General features: G+C 44.1%; 1 protein-coding gene across 1 annotated transcript in view; it reads right to left on the reverse strand.

The window, feature by feature from the left end:
- The window catches only part of TMEM132C (transmembrane protein 132C), a 288,223-nt gene extending 276,585 nt beyond the window's left edge, over positions 1–11,638 (reverse strand). The window contains exons 1-2 of the mRNA XM_040251283.1: positions 11,611–11,638; positions 10,422–11,310 (exon numbers count right to left, since the gene is read on the reverse strand). Coding sequence (XP_040107217.1) covers positions 10,422–11,310; positions 11,611–11,638 — 917 coding nt within the window. The remainder of the gene's footprint in view (positions 1–10,421; positions 11,311–11,610) is intronic.
- Positions 11,639–17,620: the final 5,982 nt, after the last annotated feature.

A 17,620-nucleotide genomic window follows, 5' to 3' on the forward strand; every position in this document is an offset into this window, starting at 1 on the left:
TCAGTTCAGTTCAGTTCAGTTCAGTTCAGTCACTCAGTCGTGTCCGACTCTTCGTGACCCCATGAATCGCAGCACACCAGGCCTCCCTGTCCATCACCATCTCCTGGAGTTCACTCAGACTCACGTCCATCGAGTCCGTGATGCCATCCAGCCATCTCATCCTCGGTCGTCCCCTTCTCCTCCTGCCCCCAATCTCTCCCAGCATCAGAGTCTTTTCCAATGAGTCAACTCTTTGCATGAGGTGGCCAAAGTACTGGAGCTTCAGCTTTAGCATCATTCCTTCCAAAGAAATCCCAGGGTTGATCTCCTTCAGAATGGACTGGTTGGATCTCCTTGCAGTCCAAGGGACTCTCAAGAGTCTTCTCCAACACCACAGTTCAAAAGCATCAATTCTTCCCCGCTCAGCCTTATTCACAGTCCAACTCTCACATCCATACACGACCACAGGAAAAATCATAGCCTTGACTAGATGGACCTTATATATATAAGCCTATATATATATGGCTTACATTTAAGTATACAGTTCAGTGGTGTTTAGTATAGTTATGCAGCCATCAAAGTTATGCAGCCATCTCCACAATCTAATTCTGGAATATTTTCACCCCTCCAAAAAGAAACCTCCCATCCTAGAGCAATCATTCGTCACTCATCATCTGTTTCACTGGATTCTGGGAACCACCAGTCTACCCTCTGTCTCTATGGCCTTGGGTATTCTAGATAGTTCCTATACAAAGAACTGTGCCATATGTGGTCCTTTTGGTCTGGCTTCCTCCACTCAGCCTCTTATTTTCAAAGTTCATCCACAGTGGTAGTCTTTATCAATACTTCATTTCTTTCTATGGCCATATTCTATTACATTGCAGGAATATATTAGAATTCACTTACTCATTCGTCTGTTGCTGGATGTTTGGTTTGTTTCCGTGTTTTGGCTGTTGTGAATAATGCTGCTGTAAGCATGTATTTTGGGCATATTTTGTGCCTGAGGAAGTTTAAGTAGACTCAGTTGTGAAGCTCCCTGATGGGCTTCAGTCTATTAGGAGAGAGATGCCCCCTGAATCCCACCGTCCACGCACCAGGGGTATCCTGAGACTCTGCCCTCTGTTCTGGGCGGCTGAGAAACAAGGTTTGTCTCTACAAGATGAACCAAGAGCTTTCCTGGTGGCTCAGTGGTGAAGAATCTGCCTGCCAATGCAGGAGACACAGGTTTGATACCTCATCCAGGAGGATTCCACATGCTGCAAAGCAACTAAGCCCATGCGCCACAACTATCAAGACTGTGCTCTGGAGCCCAGGACCCGCAACTACTGACGCCCACACATCCCAGAGGCCATACTCAGCGTCAAGAGAAGCCACCGCAGTGAAAAGCCCATGCACCACAACTACCCTCACTACTAGGGAAAACCTACACCACAATGAGGATCCAACACAACCAGATGTATAGAAATATAACTTTCTTTAATTTAAAAAAAGATGAACCTCACAAAACCCTTCTAGAGTTGATGAGAGTGAGTTTCTGAAATCTAACTGCATTCCCTTGTCATACGCTGAGATTCTAGAAATGAACTCATCTACAAATCTTATCCTGCTGAAAAAAATACTACTCCCTTAACATTCTTGCATACAGCAAGCTTCTTCCTATAGGACATCTCCTTAAAAGCTATTTCTCTGCCTTCATGCTTCATCCTTTTTGTTTCTTTATTGAAAAATGCTAGGAACCTATCTTCTTCTTCTTCTGCATCACTTCAGTCATGTCCGACTCTGTGCGACCCCATAGACGGCAGCCCACCAGGCTCCCCCATCTCCGGGATTCTCTAGGCAAGAACACTGGAGTGGGTTGCCATTTCCTTCTCCAATGCATGAAAGTGAAAAGTGAAAGTGAAGGCGCTCAGTCGTGTCCGAACCTTAGCAACCCCATGGACTGCAGCCCACCAGGCTCCTCCACCCATGGGATTTTTTTAGGCAAGAGTAGTGGAGTGGGGTGCCATTGCCTTCTCCATAGCAGCTCTTAAATGCACATGATGCTGTGTTAATTTGGTTGGGAAGACATTCATAATTAACAAGAATGACTGTCCATATCCCTACCAGTCACACTAAGATGGAAACAATGAATCAATAGATCTCACATTCAACATCCAATGAAGGCCCCTTCAGTTCAGTTCAGTTCAGTTCAGTCCAGTTCAGTTCAGTCAATCAGTCGTGTCCGATTCTTTGCAACCCCATTAACCGCAGCACACCAGGCCTCCCTGTCCGTCACCAACTCCTGGAGTTCACTCAAACTCACATCCATCGAGTCTGTGATGCCATCCAGCCATCTCATCCTCTGTCGTCCCCTTCTCCTCCTGCCCCCAATCCCTCCCAGCATCAAAGTCTTTTCCAATGAGTCAACTCTTCGCATGAGGTGGCCAAAGTACTGGAGTTTCAGCTTTAGCATCATTCCTTCCAATGAACACCCAGGACTGATCTCCTTTAGAATGGACTGGTTGGATCTCCTTGCAGTCCAAGGGACTCTCAAGAGTCTTCTCCAACACCACAGTTCAAAAGCATCAATTCTTCGGCACTCAGCTTTCTTCACAGTCCAACTCTCACATTCATACATGACCACTGGAAAAACCATAGCCTTACTGCTCCCTTATTTTGAGACCTGCCTCTGCAAAGTGAGGGCTATTAAAGACTGGACGCTTGGTATAGACTTGCCTCTCTTATTTTCCTTTTTTATTCTTCTGGGAGGGCTACCTCTTTACTTCATCATGTTTTACTTACACAGGAGACAAATCACCTTCTAGGATTTAGACCCTGAAGTGTCTGTGATCAGAGCTGGCAGACAAATCTCACTCAGAAAGAGGAAAAGCAGTCATGTAAACAGCTATATACTTCTTAGTTCTTCTTGAGAAAAAGAAATAGAGAGATACCTTTTTTTTTTTTTTTTTTTTTGCTTTTGAGGGTAGTGACTTGAGTTGAAGAGGCAGCTATCTTTGAGAGGAAGCTTGGTGGACAGATCAATCACCAGCTGATAGAACTTGGGATAACTACCTGAGATCTACAGAAATCCAGAAACACAAGGAATCCAAGATGGGTGATGCCAAGTATTTTGCTTTATCTCTTTCTTAGTCACCTCTGAAATACTGAGGTTGTTTTAATGAACTTTTTGGCCAATACCAATAGTTTGGATGTTTTGGTTTATAATTGATTATAGATACTTAACTCTTGGTGGGAAAGGAACAGAATGAAGGAACATGTCAGAAGAGAAATCAAGGAGACAGTCTTGGCAGCTTTTGACCAAAGGGACGCTTTAGTAGTATCTGACTCTTTGCGACCCCATGGACTGTAGCTTGCCAGGCTCTTCTGTCTGTGAGAATGAGATAAACTGTTTATTTTCCCACCCAAATCTGTACACAAACCATCCATATCCTCTGAGCCTCAAAGATGTAGATGAATAGCTGTCTATCAGGGTGATTCTGTCCTCAGGGGATACTTGGCAATGTCTGGAGACAATGTGGTTGTCACAACTGGAGAGATGGTACCATGCTAGCGGGTGGAAGCTAGGGATACTGTTAAGCATCCTACGGCACCCATGTCAAAGAACGATCTAGCCCCAAAGGCCTGTCTTGCGGGGGTTGGGAAATCCTGGCATAGACTAAACCAGTCCGTATGCTACTCATCTTCTTTTCATTATGAGACACGAGATATGCTCTGTGTAAACTCATGGCAGCAGCATAATGTAATCTTGTAATGAGGAAAGACTTTTTATGACTCTCTTAGCATCCCTAATTCCAATTACAGAGTTGCAGGGTTCTGAATTAGTTACACTTGGAGGAGAACATCTCCCCTGCATTTCTGTGAATTACGGATTTCAATTAAGCAAGCTTATTTTAAATGGGAGAGGACTGCCTTCGCTTCTTTAGGGATCCATTTCAGCTGCTTCCTGAAGAGACCAGAGGTGCCATGGCCTCCTCAAGTCTTCCCTTTAAAGACCTGTGAGGTCAAGAGCGATCTACTAGCTCTAACACTGGCGACCTGAGACAATGTGAACACTGGTTCATATACAGAGAGTAATTTCACAACCTCAGTCCTAAGATTGAGCTTTGAGTAAGGAGTGTGGTCCTCAGCACTGGGGCTGTCATTAGCACTCAGGCACATAGAGATAGCAATGGGAATCTTCAGGGATGATGACCCCAACTGTCAATGTTTTGAAAACACTCAGAACAGAAAATAATGCTTATGTTTGCTGAAAGGAATCTTGATATTATTTCAGGAAACTTTAGTTAGGAAGTCACGAAGGAAAACATCTATGAAAAGGATCATTCATGATACAAATTTGACATTAGGTATTTGCTTTTGCATTAATTCAGTAAATGTTTACTGGTCCTTTACTTTGTGGTAAGCCATACAGTCACCTTCCCCGATGGCTCAGCAAGTAAAGAATCCGCCTGCCATGCAGGGGACATAGGAGACACAGGTTTGATCCCTGGGTTGGGAAGATCCCCTGGAGGAAGGCATGGCAACCCACTCCAGTATTCTTGTCTGGAGAATCCCAGGAACAGAGGAGCCTGGCGGGCTACAGTCTAAAAGGTCTCAAAGGGTCAGACACGGCTGAGCGACTAAACACGCACGTGTGGAAGTCATATAGTAACAAGGGTTCATTACCATATTTTTAAACGAACAAACAGGCCCAGAGATATTAAAGGACATTTTCAGGTTCACACAGCTGACAGCAGCAGAGATGACTGGCATGTAGTGTTATAGCTTTTCTGACTTCCAGCCTCCTGTATTTTTTTTCTTAACCACATGTATTTTACAAATATCTATGTAGTCAAATTCTCTTTTGTGAAATCTAATTGTAACTTGGACTACACAGTGTCTCTCTAAGCTAAGGCAGTAAAAACTTGCTATGGTGTTAATCCTGAGGAACAAACAGGTATCAGAGGGTGTTACATTGTTACAGTGAGCTGTCAAGTACTCCCCAGGAATGTCCGAAGTGACCAGAGCTGCTAGGTAACTTCCTGAGATGCTCAGATTCCATGCCTTCATCCCTCCTCTCCCAGGAACTGGTTCAGCCCCATGCTTGACAGCAGAATCACCCTCAACCAAGAACTCATCTGAGTTTGTTGCATTCATGATTGTATCTCCTTGTGAAAAGTTTGTGTCCAGTGGCAAAACATTTAAGGTAGCCAACTCCTAGGTCAGAATCATTGCTAGTTTTCATTTTTGCTCTTCTAATTCAGCTGCCTACTGCACGCAGATCTCCCTTCCCCTGACTCCTTCACTGTCGATGGCTAAGGTCATCTTTGGGCTTCCTAGGTGGTACAGTGGTAAAGAATCCACCTGCCAATGCTGGAGACGCAAGAGACATGGCTTCTATCCCTAGGTCGGGAAGATCCTTTGGAGAAGGAAGTAGCAAACCATTCCAGTATTCTTGTCTGGAAAATTCCATGGACAAAGGAGCGTGGCGGGCTACAGTCCATGAAGCTGCAAAGAGTCGGACATGACTGAGTGACTGAGCATGTACACGCCATATGCAAGAGACAAGGGGCCTAAACCCATGGAACTGACCTGCTTACAAGTATTTGTAAAACATACATGTAGGTATTCTTCCTTTACGTTGGTCATTATTTTATTTTTTATTTTTCAAAAAAGCTTTGTAAACTAATGTTATATCCACAGGAAACAAAGTTTCAACCTCCACACCTTGACTTTTGAGTCTCAGGAACCTGTCTGATCATAAAGCGGGAGTTGCCTTTGAATTAGATGCATGAAGTAGCTAACAAAATGCAGGCTGCTTCCTCAAGCCTGTGGAAGAGAGTGTTGTTTGTCAAAACCGTCTTGTAAAGGAGGCTTAGGTCAAGTTTCCATGTCTGTTATTGATCCTATAAAAATTCCCAAGAAGTCCAGGCTAGGTCCAAGCATCACAGCCTTGTCAGCAAAGCCATCTTCCATGCAGATGATGGAGAACATTTTTGGATTTCATGGTCAAGAGGGGTTTTTCAAATCCCAGCCTCTTTGTAAGTTTCCCGTGAATTTCTAAGCTGGGTTTCAGTGATGGGCCAGATGGATTTCTCTTGTGACTGAACCAGTGACTACCGTTGACAGCAGCTGGATAAATAAATGTGCATTTCCATGCGCTGCTACTTTCGAGAGGAAGAAAGTGGTGTTCCCTAAATTTCAGTGAGCCTCACACAAACTTAATTACTTTGCCACATACATCTTTTTGTGTTTCTGAATACTTCTTTCCTTAGAAGAATTAATTAAATTAAAATTAAAATTAAAATATGGGCTTCCCCAATGGCTCAAAGTAAAATTCTTTACCCAAAGGTAAAGAATCCACTGGCAATGCAAGAGATGCAGGAGACAGTTTTGAACCCTGGGTCAGGAAGATCCTCTAGAGAAGGAAATGGCAACCCACTCCAGTATTCTTGCCTGGAAAATTCCATGGACAAAGGAGCCTGGCCGGCTACAGTCCATGAAGCTGCAAAGAGTCGGACATGACTGAGTGACTGAGCATGTACACGCCATATGCAAGAGACAAGGGGCCTAAACCCATTGAACTGACCTGCTTGGAGGGTCCATGGAGTCGCAAAGAGTCAGACATGACTGAAGCAACTGAGCACATACAAATTAAAATACAATGAAATATATTATCTGGAAAAGGAATGCTAGCTTTCCTTATAGCCTTCCCATTCTAATCATGGCAGCTGCATTTTTCACTTCCAATGTCTTGGAGTCATCCTTGACTCTTTTTCTCCCACTTCTCTCTCCCCAGGACTTGAATCCATGGTTGGAAAGACCAGGAAGGCAGAAATGGGGTTGCTACCCTTCCTGGCATCAACCAATATTCCACCCAGAACCCTGTCATTCTCATCCTCTGTGCCCCCAAAGCTCTTGTCATCATAAAACCATTTTTCTTTTTTTTGTTCTTTAAAAAAATCCTAGTAAAATGAGAATCAATACAGCTTTCAGAACAGACCTGGTAGCTGTTGTTTTATGCAAAGCATGATGTCCTTTAACTGCCAAAATAGAATTCAATGCTTATTGAAGTTTTGATAGATGTTTAAAAACAACCCTGATAGTAATAGCCAACACTTGTAGAAGCACTTTTACATGTCAGGTACTGTAATAAGCACCTTACAAATAAGTATGAGCCACTGAATCCTCCCATCTCTATGGCAGTAGGTACCAACATCACATCTGAATAAGGAAACTAAGGCACATGGAGATGAGATGGCAGGCCAGGGAAGTGGACCAGAATCGAGACCAGTTGGTTGCAGGACCTGATTTCTCCAACATCACCCTCATCTTTGTGAAGGAAAACAAAGACAACAACTCCTCCTCTCCAGTGAACCAGGTCTGACTGCCCGCCTGCTGTGGAAAGCTCTGCATCTTAGTTGCGGGGACCCGATTGTTCACACATACTCACCCCTAGAGCTTGCTTTTTGAAAGACGGAAGTTAGGGATAAGTACAAATGGGAAAGGGGCTTCCCTGACAGCTCAGTTGGTAAAGAATCCACCTGAAATGCAGGAGACCCAGGTTCTTATGACTCTGGAATTTTAAAAGCTTGTTAGCAAAAAAAAAAAAAAAACTTGTTAGCAGTACTATTGATTTCCTATCTTCTGTAGCTCCTTTCCAATGCCCGGGCTGGATATATTTATTTTATAATAGAATGAAATGAAATGATGGTGCTAAGAGACTCAGTGGAAATAAAACTCAGACCTTCTAGATCAGTATCTTTCTCCATCCAAGGCAAGAGGAAGTGAACCTGGATCCTTTTATCGAAATGCCTCCTCTCCTGCAGTTATAAGACTGGCACTTTCATTAAGACATCTAGTTTATTTTTCCTTACCCCAGAGACAGCAGGCACCAGGTTGACCACCCCTTAGTACAAACGAGATTGAGAATTCCCCAGAGGGTACATTTTGTACTTTGTAGAAGATGCAGGATTACATAACATCATGGAAAGTGATTCTGTAAAACACTTGTTCATATCCCAAACCACTGGCAAAGAAGGATCTGGTAAAACTAGTCCACTTAAAAATTGAAAGAAAAAAATTATAAGGATGATCATTAAACACTTCAGAAGAAAATTATCCAAATTCAAAGGACTAAGAAATGCCTTGAGAAACTTATCAAAACCTTTGAATGCCTTTGGTAAAAACAAACAAACAAACCCTTTAAAAAGGACCATTCTTATCTTCAGACAACCAAATCTAAACCAAAGTGAAATATGCCAGAAGATGTCATCAATCTATTTTGTGAATATTTTCCCAAGCAACTCAAGGCACATGGGATTAATTTTTTATTCTAAAAAGAACTAAAGCATTGCTGCAATTATAACCTAAGTCATTCTTAATGATAATCATTTAAAAAGGTCTGATTTTGGTCATCTTTATCTTTTAAACAAATCTCAAGTAAATATTTTTTCATTATTCTGAAATTCTGGGCCAGGTTTTAAGAGGATTTGCATTAAGTGGCTTTCCCCCCCCCAGTATTAATTATCCTCACATAACAGGTTGCCCTGATCTAAACCCCAGAATCATTATCCAGAGTCACAGAGCAGGCCCATTACATCTTCCACGTGATCTGCTGAACCAGCAGAGGTCATGGAAGGTAGGTGGGTTATTCTGTTGTTGCTTTAATTTGGTTTTCTTTTTTTCTTTTATTGTGAGATGAAATACCCCCGATAAAGAACTTTCTGTTGAGGGATGTCCCTTGTTGCCTAGTGGTTAGGATTATGGGATTTCACTGTAGTGGCCTGGGTTCAATCCCCATTCAAGGAACTGAGACCCTATGTCATGAAGAGTGGCCAAAAAACAAATAAGTTAAATAGTGTTTGTCACAAACTGGGGTTTCCTCAGTTCCTAACTGGCAAGATTTAACCCTACCAAATAAAAAAAAGATATTATTCTTGGCTTTTTTTTTTTTCACGCTTACACTCAAAGTGAGATGGCAGATGGTGAGATATGTCTATATCTTTCCTTGAGCCCACTGAACATATACTTTGTCATGTAACTAAGTATCTGCATGTCTATAAAAAATTTTAAAGCTTAAAAAAAAGTCACATTGTGGTGACCTAAATGAGAAGGAAATCCAAAAAAGAGGGGATATATGTACATATATGGGCCAACCCACTCCAGTATTCTTGCCTGGAGAATCCCATGGACAGAGGAGCTTGGTAGGCTACCGTCCACAGGGTCACAAAGAGTCGGACACGACTGAGTGACTTCACTATGGGCTTCCTAGGTGGCGCCAGTGGTAAAGAACCCACCTACCCAATGCAGAAGACAAAACAGATGTGGGTTTGATCCCTGGAAGATGCCCTGGAGGAGGACATGGCAATCTAGTCTAGTATTCTTGCTGGAGAATCCCATGGACAGAGGAGCCTGGCGGTCTATATGGTCCATAGGATCGCACAGAGTCAGACATAACTGAAGTGACTTGGCATGCACACATGTATACCTATAGCTGATTCATTGTGCTGTACAGCAGAAACTAACAACACTGTAAAGCAACTACACGCCAATAGAAATTAATTTTAAAATTTTATAAATATAAAGTGAAAGTGAAAGTCACTCAGTCGTGTCCACCTCTTTGCGACCCATGGACTATAGAGTCAATGGAATTCTCCAGGCCAGAATACTGGAGTGGGTAGCTGTTCCCTTCTCCAGGGGATCTTCCCAACCCAGAGAATGAACCCAAGTGTCCCACATTGCAGGTGGATTCTTTACATCTGGGCCAATCAAACCAAAACCTAAGCTGTAAATGTCTCAAGGTTACAGAATTGAAACCTAAGGAGGTGTGTGTGTGTGTGTGTGTGTGTGTGCGTGCACGTGTGTGCGCGTGTGTGTGTGTGTGTGCTTAGTTGCTCAGTGTGTCCAATTCTTTGTGACCCCATGGACTGTAGCCCAGCAGCCTCTTCCGTCCAGGGGAATTCTCCAGGCAAGAATACTAGAATGGGTTACCATGCCCTCCTCCAGCAGATCTTCCCAATCTAGGAATGGAACCGGGGTCTCCTGCATTGCAGGTGGATTCTTTACTAACTGAGCTATCAGGGAAGCCCAAAGATATAAAGTAACCATATTTTGATCACCCTTTTGGCCATGGAACATTTTAATACTTCATAAATCTGTTTATGCCTCCCCCCCTAAAAAAATTATATCCTTCTTCAGGTTCAGTGGTAATTCAAGGTCAAAAGAGAGTGATTAATTTAGTCTTGTTTCTTTGGGGTGCAATTTCGGCCCATTTTCTCCCACCTCCTAATATATACAGTGCAGCTGCTGAAAGCCTGTGGTCAGGTGCACAAACTGGCTTCCAGTGTGAAGCAGGAGGGTCCCTGAAGGTGATGAAAATGGAATCTTCTGGTATATACACCCCAACTTCCCATCCAGTGTCGTCCCAGGAGCGCCTAAGCCTCTCTGAAGTGCAGACCTACCTCAAGATGAAGAAGTCCACGGTGGAATTGCTGGCCACGGTGACATAGGCAGTGACCACATCTCCCTGCTTGACGGGCCTGGAGGGCAGCCAGATGGCCACGTTGCCGTCTAGACGCAGCTCGCTGAGCTGGGCGCTGTCCTGAGCGCGGTAGAGGCCCACGGCGCCGATCCTCTGGAGGTGGGACGTGCTCTCCTGCAGTCCATCCTTGCCGGGGCGGATGGCATTGCCCTTGCGGATGTCGCCCCCGGAACAGTCTCCACGCTCGTCCCCGGGCTGCGCGGCGTAGTAGAGCTCCACGGGGCTGCCCTCGGGAGGCTCTGGCGCCTTCTTCCTCCCAGTCACCACGGTAGGGGTGCCGAACCAGCTGGCTGGGAGCTCCAGCTGTGCCACGCACAGCCCCAGAGCCCCCCGAAGCCGGCAGCTGCCCCGCACCTCCCGGGTCTCCCGGAAAGCGAACACCCGCAGGCAGGGCAGGCTCTGCGCGGGGCCGGGGTCGTCCCAATCCCGGCCCACCAGGTGGAAGAGCACCTGCACGCGGGGCCGGCTCAGGTAGATCTTGTCCCGCAGGATGTGCGCCTTCAGCTTCCAGTTGAAACTCACTTTGTCAGTGGGACCTAAAAAGTTGGAAGTCGACATCAAATCCAGGGGCACGACCTTTTCCACCGAGAAAGGCCCATAGCTGGCATTTAAGATTGGCGGCTGTCTGGCTTTGTAGGGGAAGAAGGACTCGACCCGGGACTGCAGGCTGGAGTTGCGTGTCAAGTCCTGGTTGGTTTCCTTCAGGAAGAAGGACGTCTCGGCTCTGAGCACCTGGTAGGTCACAGGCAGATAAGGGGGCAGCGAGGAAAATCGCTGGATGTTGTCTGTGAGCCCACGGCCCTCGATCACTGCAGAGGGGAAAGAAAGAAAAGAAAAAGACAAAGATGGGGTGATTTCTGGGCTCCTTAGAGGTCATTTGGCAACCCGAGGAAATTGACAAGTGATTTAGAAATGAGGGGTTAACACTGCAGCGCATGCTTGTTCAGTCGCTTCAGGCATGCCGGATTCTTTCCAACCATGTGGACTGTAGCTCACCAGGCAAGAATGCCGGAGTGGCTTGCTATGTCTTCCTCCAGGGGATCTTCCTGACCCAGGGATCCCACCCGCCTCTCTTGCATTGTCTCTTGCAGTGTAGGTGAATGCTTTACCGCTGAGCCGCGGGGGAAGCCCAAACATTTTGCAGTCCACTTGTCTAGAATCTTCAGGTTCCTTTGGGGATCAGCCAGTAAATGATCACATGCTCCAAAATTGTGAATTGGCCGAATTGTCTTTCAACCAACCAATTCAATCGGTTGAAATCTATGAAAGGGAAATTTGGGGGACCTCCCTGATGGTCCAATGATTAAGACTCCGTGCTTCCACTGAAGGGGGCACAACTTTGATCCCTGGTTAGAGGACCAAGATCCCACATGCTGCATGGCGAAGCCAAATAAAATAAAATACATACAATAAAATAAAATTCACAGTTCCACTCTTTTAAAAAAGGAGATTTTTGTACATTGTTGAACAATGTACAGTTGTATAATTTTTGTACCATTGTTGAACGGCAGCAAATACATGGAATCTGATCTGACAGAAAGCTAGCAAGTTACTTATGAGTGTAAAGTGGGAAATATCTCTGAATAACTTGCATGAGTTTCAAATATATTTAATGACACTGGTACCTAAAGAGAAAAATAGACCAATGGAATAGAGTAGTTCATAAATAAGCTCCTGTACATCTAAAACTTAGTATGTGATAAAGGTAGAACCGGAAACCATGAGGCAAAGACACATTTTTTAGTAAATGGTGCTTGGACAATTGGCCAGCCATTTGGCAGAAAGATAACATTAGGTCCATACCTCACACCAAACACAAGAATACACTTCAAATGGATGAGTGATCCAGATGTAAGAAAATGACATTGTTTTTTATACAGAATGAAAAAGTGGGTGATTTCTTCTATAACCTGGGTCTAGAGAGAGATTTCTAATTATGATTCGAAGTCTGAATGAAATTTAGCCATCCCTGTGTAAAACTGAATGATAACCATCTCTATATAAAAATTGAGAAAATCTTTCACAAAGCCACATGTATCATAAACAAAGTCAAAAGGAAAAACAGCAAACTGGGAGACATTGCAGACTACTCACTTAAGGTGCTCAGCTCAGCTGGCAGGTAGGTTCCATTTTGCCCACAGTATTTTAAAAGATGGTTGTGAATGGGAATCATTTTCTAAAACTGTAGAGTGAAAACCACTGAGAACCTAATGTAGAGCACAGGGAACTCTGTTTATTGCTCCGTGGTTATGTAAATAAGAAGAGAATCTAAAAAAGAGGATTGTTGTTCAGTTGCCCAGTCGTGTGCTACTATTTGTGACCCCATGGACTGCAGCACACCAGGCCTCCCTGTCTCTTACCATCTTCCAAAGTTTGCCCAAGTTCATGTCCATTGCATTGGTAATTCCATCCAGTCATCTCATTCTCTGACACCCTCTTCTCTTTCTGCCCTCATTCTTTCCCAGCATCAAGGACTTTTCCAATGAGTCGGTTGTTTGCATCAGATCACCAAAATACTGGAGCTTCAGCTTCTGCATCAATCCTTCCAAGAAGTATTCCCTAAAGATTGAGTGGTTTGATCTCCTTGCTGTCCAAGGGACTTTCAGGAGTCTTCTCCAGCACCACAGTTTGAAGGCATCAATTCTTTGGCATTCTGCCTTCTTTTATAGTCCAGCTCTCACAACTGTACATGACCACTGGGAAGACCACATCCTTGACTATAAGGACCTCTGTTGGCAGAATAATGTCTCTGCTTTTCAATATACTGTCTAGGTTTGTCATAGAGAGGAGATATATACATATACACATACATACACACACATATGGCTGTTTGGCTTTGTTGTGCAGCAGAAAGCTAAACAGCCATATGTGTGTGTATGTATATATATATATATATCCTCTCTCTGACAATGATGCTTGGACAATTGGCCAGCCATTTGGCAGAAAGATACTACTATGTCAACAGTAGTGTAAAGCAACTATAAAATTTAAAATGTATTATTTTATCCAATAAAAAAGATATGGTACATATATAAAATGGAATACTACTCAACTGAAAAAAAATGAAATAATGTCATTTGCAGCAACATAGATGCAACTAGAGATGATCATAATAAGTGAAGCAAGTCAGAAAGAGAAAGACAAATACCATATGATAGCATTCATATGTGAAATCTAAAATGAATCTATCTATGAAACAGAAGGGTTTCCCTGGTAGCTCAACTGGAAATGAATCCGCCTGCCATGAAGGAGACCCCAGCTCGACTCCTGGGTCAGGAAGATCCCCTGGAGAAGGGATAGGCTACTCACTCCAGTATTCATGGGCTTTCCTGGTGGCTCAGATGGTAAAGAATCTGCCTGCAGTGCAGGAGACCTGGGTTCGATCCCCGGGTTGGGAAGATCCCCCGGAGGAAGGCATGGCAAGCTACCCCAGTATTCTTGCCTGGAGAATCCCCATGGACAGAGGAGCCTGGCAGTGTACAGTCCACAGGGTTGCAAAGAGTCGGACGTGACTGAGTGACGAAGCACACACATGAAACAGAAATAGAGTCACAGACATAGAGAACAGACTTGTGTTTGCCAAGGTGGGGAGAGGGACAGGATGGAGTGGGAATGTGGGGTTGGTAGATGCAAAATAGTACATTTAGAATGGATAAACAAGGTCCTACTGTATAGCCCAGGGAACTATATTTGATATCCTGTGATAAACCATAATGGAAAAGACTATGAAAAAAAGAATGTATTAAAAATATGTGTATAAAAAACTGAGGAGTATCTGGGTTTTTAGCTTCGCACACATGGGAGGAAGTGGCAGGATGCAGGCTGTCTGCCCATCTGGCAACAGTAAGAGAAGATACACAGCAGATTGCCTTGCTCAATGACATTTCCTGCTGGACCCTTAGGTGCATTTGAGTTTGAACAAGCAGACTTAGAATCTTCAGCTGAGTAAGTCAATGTACACTGGAGGCTGAAGGTTCAACACTGGGCCGGGAAAGAGCAACACATCATCCGTGTCTTCCTGTCTTTCTTTGTTCATTGCCTCCATCACTAGCAGTATAACCAGCCACCTCCTTGTTGATTGAAGATTGTCCTCTAAAACTTCCCCTTGGGTTTATACTTACACTGTTGGGGCTTCACTGAGGACTCACTATTGGCCTGGGGCATAAGAGGTTACAGTTCCCCAAATGCTAACTTTGAAAAGACCAAGAAAGCCTCTGCCTGACTCTTATCTTTCAAAACCAGACCAGAAAATCCACATAAGCCCCCATCCATATATTGAAAGAGAAGACAGGTGTTCCTCTCTCTCCACTGATGCTCCAACCTCCCCTTCTGTCCCTACTTCAAACTGCAGCCAGCACAGCCCATCTAGCCTATGGGGCTACCCCATGACTCTCTCTTCTGGAAGTTCCCCTAATCCTTTCCCCAGCGGGGACATTGGCTAGCAGATCAAAGCTGCCTTTGGTACTGCAGCCAAAAGGACTTGAGTTGTCAAGATGGCTTTTCAAAGAAATAGCTTCCTTCCCTGTTCTTTGCCCAGAGGCGTTGATCTCAGGTCACCGGCAACATGGGTACTGTGTCCCTCTCTCTTTAGGGATGTTTTGCTGCTCCCATCTTAACCTACTCAGTTTGGGGCCACGTTAAAACACTCTCAAAAGACCCTGTACAACCTTCCAGAAACGGTTCTGACTCTATGTCTTTAAAGAAAATCATTGACTCAAAGCAACTTGTAGAATTGTGTCAAAACCAATAGACTAATTGCTACATCTGATGCTTTTATTCTGATATATTCATCCTTCTCCAAAAAAGCTTTTAAACCATGAAGCATAGAGATTTAGAGACTCATTTGTTTGGAAAAGATGGTGGGCCAAGGACTCTCTGAAGAAATGGAGCAAGGATTCTAAGGTCCATCTGTGTAGGATGTATTCCACAACAGGGAAGCTTGTCAACAAGCTTGCTCACCATTTTCCACTCTCTTGCACATAAAAATTTCTTTTCTCTCCTTTCTGTCTTTTTATCTTTAAAAACATCCTTAAAAATGAACTTTCACTTTTAAGCAAATACTGAGTTTATTTTTGAGAAAATAAAGCTGGAGTGGGCTTGTTGTCTTGTTGTCTCCTCTCTTAGGGTTCTTCCATTATTTAAGTCTCTGTTTATCCTTCACATGGATCAAAAAGTGCCTGGCTCATATCTTCCTGCTAAACCTAAATCTGAAGTTTTCCTGCTCATGAGAGATTTAACTTGAGCCAAAAAGAGACATTTTAAGACAGGAGTGGGGGTCTAGCATAGTGGTTAAAGATGAAGTTTGGCTATGGAGATCTAGAGTTGATCTAGTCAACAGTGATCTTAGGCAAGTTTGTACCTTCTTGGATAGTTTTAGTTTCCATAGATCGATGGATGGATGGATGGATCAATGGTTCCATGAATGTTTGGGTGGATGGATGGATCAGTGGTTGGATGGATGGGTTGATGGCTGGATAAATATTTAGATGGATGGAGAGGTCAATTGATAGATGGATGTTTGGATGGATGAATGGATCAATGGTTGGATGGATAAGCAGATGGATGGAAGGATGGGTACACAGGTAGATACACAGGTGGATAGATTCATTGTACTGAATCCAATAGTTCCTGTAGTAGAACAATTCCAAAATGGCCCCCATTCTCTTCTTATATCTGTACCTTTTGTGTGTGACTTTGCAATTTTCCCTTCAAAATTAGAAGTCTATTGCCCCACTCCTTGAATTTAGTTTGGCCCTGGATTTTCTCTGGCCAGCAGAATATGGCAGAAGTGACAATGTGCTAATTCAAAAGCCAGGTCTCAGGATGCATTGCACACTTGCACTATCTCTCTTTTGGACTCCTGCCAGCACCCAAAAGAACAAGCCTAGGCTAGACTACTGTAGGATAAGGGACCATGTGGAGGAGAGGAGAGTTAACTCCATGGAGGCCATCCTAGATCAGCCAATCCACAGCCAGCAGCCACCACCAAACAAGAGAGAGAGACCAGCCAAAATTAGCCAAGTCCAGCCAAGATTAGTCACTCCAAAATGTATATGAAATGACAGGTGAACTAAGTCTCTTAATATGGGGTGGTTTTTAAATGTAGCAACACCCAATGGGGTAGATAACAAATATCAAGAGGTTATCAAGTGTAAGAATCTAAAAAGATACAGTGACACCAATGTAAACTTTCTCCGAGATGGAATTAGAATAATTCAAACAGAATTGAAAAGGGACTCACTTTCTCATTGGTGAGACTCAGGTATTTCTCCATCTTGTAGATGTACCTCCAACAGCCAACCTCGTAGACACTCATGAGAATGGCCTCCCTAGAGTTGTCCAAAGCCCATCTGCACCCTCAGGTGACGCCGTGTGCCTTTCTCAAGCTCATCCTACATTTTGGGGAGCCCTGATCTAGATGATTAAGGAAGCAGAGGTGATTACCAGACTTTGTGGCATTTTTCTCCTGACATTTCATCTGCTGATTGCAAACTATCTCCTGATTGCCATGACCTAGTGAAGCACAGACAGATATCCACCCTCTTAATTCTGGCTCATCTGCTCACAGCAGCGTCTCCCAGAAAGATAGGATTATTGAGTCATTTTTACTGATCTGAAACAATACCCCTGGAAAAGTCCGATGCTGGTTTCCTAAGGACGTGGAGCGGGGAAGAGGAGAGAGGCTGACAGCTGCACCTTTACATCTGGCCTCCTAGCTGACAGCACGTTCATTTGCTGTCGCCCTGCCTGTTTATCCATTTTCTTTATCTGTGCTTGCCTGTCAGTGTTGGGGATATTGTGTCCTCCATCAGTTGTTCATCAGAGAACTCTCCTGCGAAGCCGCTGCCGGAAATTGAGTTTTTGAGATTCTGAGATAGTGAACGCAGGAGATGTCCATGTCACTTAGCACCCAGACAGAACACCCCCAGGGGAAATGGCCCTTCAGCCAACACAATGTGCCACCTTCATTGCGATGCTCGCTTTGGGATGTGTTAACCGAGATGGATTCTTTAGCATTGATTCTCTCTGAGCTGTGATGTGAAGGATGGATTGGATCTTGGGAGGGTGAGTGGAATAGGGGAAGGATTCCAGGAGGGGCGGGGAGTGGCATGAGGAAAG

This window comes from Oryx dammah, unplaced genomic scaffold (genome assembly GCF_014754425.2).
Source record: "Oryx dammah isolate SB20612 unplaced genomic scaffold, SCBI_Odam_1.1 HiC_scaffold_12, whole genome shotgun sequence".
In the NCBI taxonomy this organism is placed as follows: domain Eukaryota; kingdom Metazoa; phylum Chordata; class Mammalia; order Artiodactyla; family Bovidae; genus Oryx; species Oryx dammah.